The sequence below is a fragment of the Kryptolebias marmoratus genome, linkage group LG13 (assembly GCF_001649575.2).
Source record: "Kryptolebias marmoratus isolate JLee-2015 linkage group LG13, ASM164957v2, whole genome shotgun sequence".
In the NCBI taxonomy this organism is placed as follows: Eukaryota; Metazoa; Chordata; class Actinopteri; order Cyprinodontiformes; family Rivulidae; genus Kryptolebias; species Kryptolebias marmoratus.
The window spans coordinates 26,278,196-26,282,840 of NC_051442.1; the positions used below are offsets into that span (position 1 = coordinate 26,278,196).

General features: G+C 39.4%; 1 protein-coding gene across 2 annotated transcripts in view; it reads left to right on the forward strand.

Annotated features, from left to right (window-relative positions):
* The window catches only part of arhgap32b (Rho GTPase activating protein 32b), a 102,144-nt gene extending 97,544 nt beyond the window's left edge, over positions 1 to 4,600 (forward strand). The window contains exon 11 of one of the 2 annotated variants that reach the window (XM_037979163.1): positions 4,151 to 4,600. In XM_037979163.1, the coding sequence (XP_037835091.1) occupies positions 4,151 to 4,308 (158 nt within the window). In that variant the 3' untranslated portion in view covers positions 4,309 to 4,600. The remainder of the gene's footprint in view (positions 1 to 4,150) is intronic. The other variant, XM_017437724.2, reaches the window with a different exon arrangement.
* Positions 4,601 to 4,645: the final 45 nt, after the last annotated feature.

Sequence of the window (4,645 nt, forward strand, 5' to 3'; positions counted from 1 at the left end):
GGCGGCGGCGTCCGACTGACCCGCCGATGGTTCAGAGGCGGCGGCGTCAGGTTGATCCGCCCATGGAGCTGAAGCGGCGGTGTCAGGCTGACCTGCCCGTGGAGCAGTGGCGGCGGCGTCGCCATGACATGAGGTTGGGTGCTCGGGTCTATTAATACAGCATTTCCAAAACTTTTTAGCTTCTGACCCACGAAAAACAGCAACAGGCCCTCATGATCCCAACAATTGCTGGGTAAACAATGCAAACACTGATAAAACACTGCTAAATTATCCAATCAGTGCTAAAATTATCCTCCTGACTGAGATCAGTTTAGAAATTAGTATTTCTAAACTGATCTAAACACTGTCAAATTAATGTAAACACTGTTAAAATTATCCCCAAATTTCAAAAATTATTCAGATACTGCTGAATTTATCCAAACACAGCTAAAATGATCTAAAACACTGCTACATTAACTAAGCACTACTTCTAAAAAAATGTACACACTGTCTATATCTATATATCATTGTTTATATATATGTTCTAAAACACATCACTGTGGTGCTCAGTTCAGAATGCTCTGGCAACCTGGCAGCCTTTACCTGGGTACAGAAAAGAATTCCAGGTTATTTCAAATGATCCAGCCTTCCCGGCCTTTTTTCCAGTTTAATAAAATAAAGGACCTCTTTAATCCAGCTGAGCATTTCCAATTTAGAGGTAATAGTCTCCTGGTTAACAGAGTTTAGGGTTTCCCCCAGAAAAGAGGCTAAGCCCGGTTGTAGGTGGCCGATCGCCGGCCGGCTGTGATTTAGTTTAAAAAAAAAAGTTGACACGAAAGTTGAAAATATGGCTATTTATTATGGGATATTGTAAGATTTTTGTGTCAAATATTTACACAACTACAGTTTTAAATATTTTAAAACAAAAATACAATTAAAATAAATACTAATTGATTGCACCTAATTTGAATCCTAATTTAAGTCACATGAACATAAATGAAAAAATGCAAACAAAGCACCAACACACGTCTCACTTCCAGGCCAATGAATAACAACAGAGAACTCTGAAAAACAGACAGATGCTGGACTGTACTGTGCTTTTTGTGGCACAGGCTGCATGTTGGATCACTAAATGGAACAACAAAACAAAACATATCTAATGCTGAATTTGCTGAATTCTGATGACCTGCTAACTCCAGGTAGCTGAAAGTGGCTCGGCCTCAGGGCTCATTAGAGTCCCGCAGGGCTCCGTGAACAGCGTGGGGACAGCACAATCACTGTTGGCGCGCACACCCTCGTGCGGTGATCCTCTAAAGAGGTAGAGAAAGGTAGCGGTTTTGGGGGTGCAGGTGGAAAAAAACGTGTATTTAAAAAATGACGTATTCTACAATAAACAAGTGGAGCTTAGCCTGGCAGTGAGGGCAGTCAAGCCTGGTGGGCCGCCAGGCTTATAATACACTGGGGGGAAACCCTGAGAGTTGTAAATGCTATTAAGTCCTTTTTGGCGTGAGAGAGAGCAAGTGTAGTACACCACACTTGAACAAGGCAATTAAATTATTAGGAGCAATATCTTTTCCATTTACATTTGACAATGTAAGAAAATTTTCAGACCAGAATCTCTAAACAACATTTTTAAATCTCTAAACAGATCAGCTCCTAAACATGTGTGAGTAATTTGCTATTGCCAAACTGTGCTTGGAACAGATTGAAGATCTACAGTTGAAACCAGAAGTTTACATACACTATATAAAAAGACACATGCATTTTTTTCACACAGTCTGATGTGAAATCAGAATAAACTTTTCCAGTTTTAGATCAATTAGGATTTTCTAATTTATTTCTATTTGCTAAATACCAGAATAATGAGAGAGAGCATGTTTTTAAGGCAGTTTTTGTTACTTAACTTAAAGTCAAAAGTTTAAATACATTTTATTAATATTTGGTACTATTGCCCTTAAACTGTATGACTTGGGTCAAACATTTTGAATATCCTTCCACAAGCTTTTCTCAATAGTTGGCAGGAATTTTGGCCCATTCCTCCTGACAGAACTGGTGGAACTGAGCCATGTTTGTAGGCCGCCTTGCTTGCACATGCTTTTTTAGCTTTGCCCATAAATTTTCAATAGGATTGGGATCAGGGCTTTGAGATGGCCACTCCAAAACATTAACTTTGTTATCCTCAAGTCACTTTGTAACCAGTTTGGCAGTATGCTTCAGGTCTTTTTCCATTTGTACCCAAACTTTAACTTCCTGGCTGATGTCTTAAGATGTTGCTTCAGTATTTCCACATAATGAGGGGGGGTGGGGGGGTTACATCTTTTTTCTCATTGTATTCACATAAAACCAAACAGATATCAGCAAAATGCATATCACAAAAAGTAATTGAAATGTCTATTTTTATTTACAAAATATTTCAAATTTCATACTACTCTGAACAAAACTATTTACATATAAATTGATCATTGTTTTGCCTTTATTTTTGCATGAAAACAAAACAAATTAAAGTAAATTTAATTTCATTATAAAACTATTTACAAGTTTGAACACAATTTTTTACATATTACTATTTCCATCTGTCCCGACATGTGCAGGTGACAGTTTATAATTTTTAGGGTGTAGTACCTCTCATTGCGTTGAACAGCAACCGTCGAATGCCACACATGACTGCACCTGCACTTTGTCTCTATCCTGTTCCCCGTCGCAGATTGCTTGGTGACGGGATGAAATCAGCCCCCAACCATCACTTCTGTTGCAGGTGGAACTCCACCTTCCCTCTGTACTCTCAGCATTGCAGATCTCTTAGTAGTGGAATGAAATCATGCATCATGAATAGTTTTCATAACCAGAGTTGTGTGCATGTGTTTTGTTTGTTTCAGTGTAGGCCCTGTAAACTGATCGCCTAGGGCAGTTTCTGACTAAAAAATAGTTAGTAAAGACTATCTGTGCCATTTTTTTGTGTCTGTTGTACCTTCCAAACTCATGGTTCTGCTTTAGCTTTTGTAGTTCTGCTTATGCAGACGGAGGTGGCCTACTTTTAGCTGGTTGGAAGGAAACAGCAGAAAGGAGTTGCATTCCTCAGAATATTAAGACTTCCTTAAATTTCATGTTCATTCCGGTCTGAAATCTGGAGCAGATATAATAAGAAATCATGCAAACCTAATGCATGAGAAGTGGGAGGACTGTGATCATGAAAATGCTCAGAATCAGCTAAAATAAACTGTCCCAGAATAAAAAATATAAAAACTGTTGGAACATAGCAGTTTTTCCACTAAGGCAGAAGATGTTGGTGGAAAAATAAAGTGAAGTTCCAGAAGGGACTTCAGCTCACAGAACATACTTAAAGGATAAGTAATGAATGGGTTTTTTTTGTTTTTTTTTTACTGAAATCAGCGTAGCACTTCATGCAATGTTCTTGTCTCCTTTATGTTAAAGAGAGGGACTGCATCATGAAAGACTTAGAAGAACTAACTCAGTATGATGTAACTGTTCACACAAGATGGAATTAAAATAAGCAGAAAAAGGGAAACCTGAGATGTGACTTTTCTTTTTAAAGCAGTGATGGTGAAACAAAGTCTCTGCAGTTCAGAGTAGAATAAATTTTCATTGTCAGAATGGAGTGGAAAATTCAAAGTGCAACATTCCTGTTGGCTCACCAAAGAGATTCTAGTGAGTTCATTTCATCAGCATAGCTGGGTCAAATAAACAGACCTGGAGGACAACAACATCTTGCTTCTGTTATCTCATTGGTGGGATACTCAGCAAATATTATTAAGTCATTTCTGAAGAGATGGACAGATTTATTGATGACTCTTCAAATCTTTCATTCACATCAAAGCCTTCCACCTCTTCATAACCTGATTATTTTGTTTAGGAACCTTTCCCAGACGACGTATCAGAGTGTCAGGTTTGTTCAGAAGGGAAGCAGACAATGCTGGTGTTGGATATGGAAGATTTGTTTAAATTTTACTCAGAGGATTTATTTTTTAATGAAACTACCCATACAGACAGGATTTGCATTAGGATAAAGCTGACCTGCGTGGTGGGACAGTTTAGGGCAGTTTGGGGTTCCACTGTGGTTCATTGATTAATCCTCTGAAGTACAAGTGTCCCGTTGAGCAGTAATCATCTCCTTAATGTCTCTTCTTCTTTCCTTTCTTCCATGACTCCACAGTATCTAAGAAGCATGGGAAACTGATTACATTTCTGCGCTCCTTCATGAAGTCACGGCCCACAAAGCAGAAGCTGAAGCAGAGAGGCATCCTCAAAGAGAGGGTGTTTGGCTGCGACCTGGGAGAACACCTCCTGAACTCAGGACACGATGGTCAGTAAGGCTTACTAACTAGCTCTCACTGGTAGCTTTAACATTTTCAGGTTTGTTTATTTTCATTTGGATGTGTGCCAATTAATCCAAAATTAGGGTAAATGGGACATAAATGTGGAGATCTGGGTTGACAGATGTCAGTGGCACTTGGGACCAGGGGTGGAAATCAGCACCCACCACCGGCCAAATGATAATAAATATTTGAAGTGGCGGGTGAATTTGATCAACACACATGCCACTGTGGTGGGTTGGCAATTTGAACAGAAAAGGTGTTATTTGTCCTCTTGACATATAGGGGGCAGTAATGTGCTCGAGTTGCTGCTGTTACGTTGAGCCGCGTTCCCC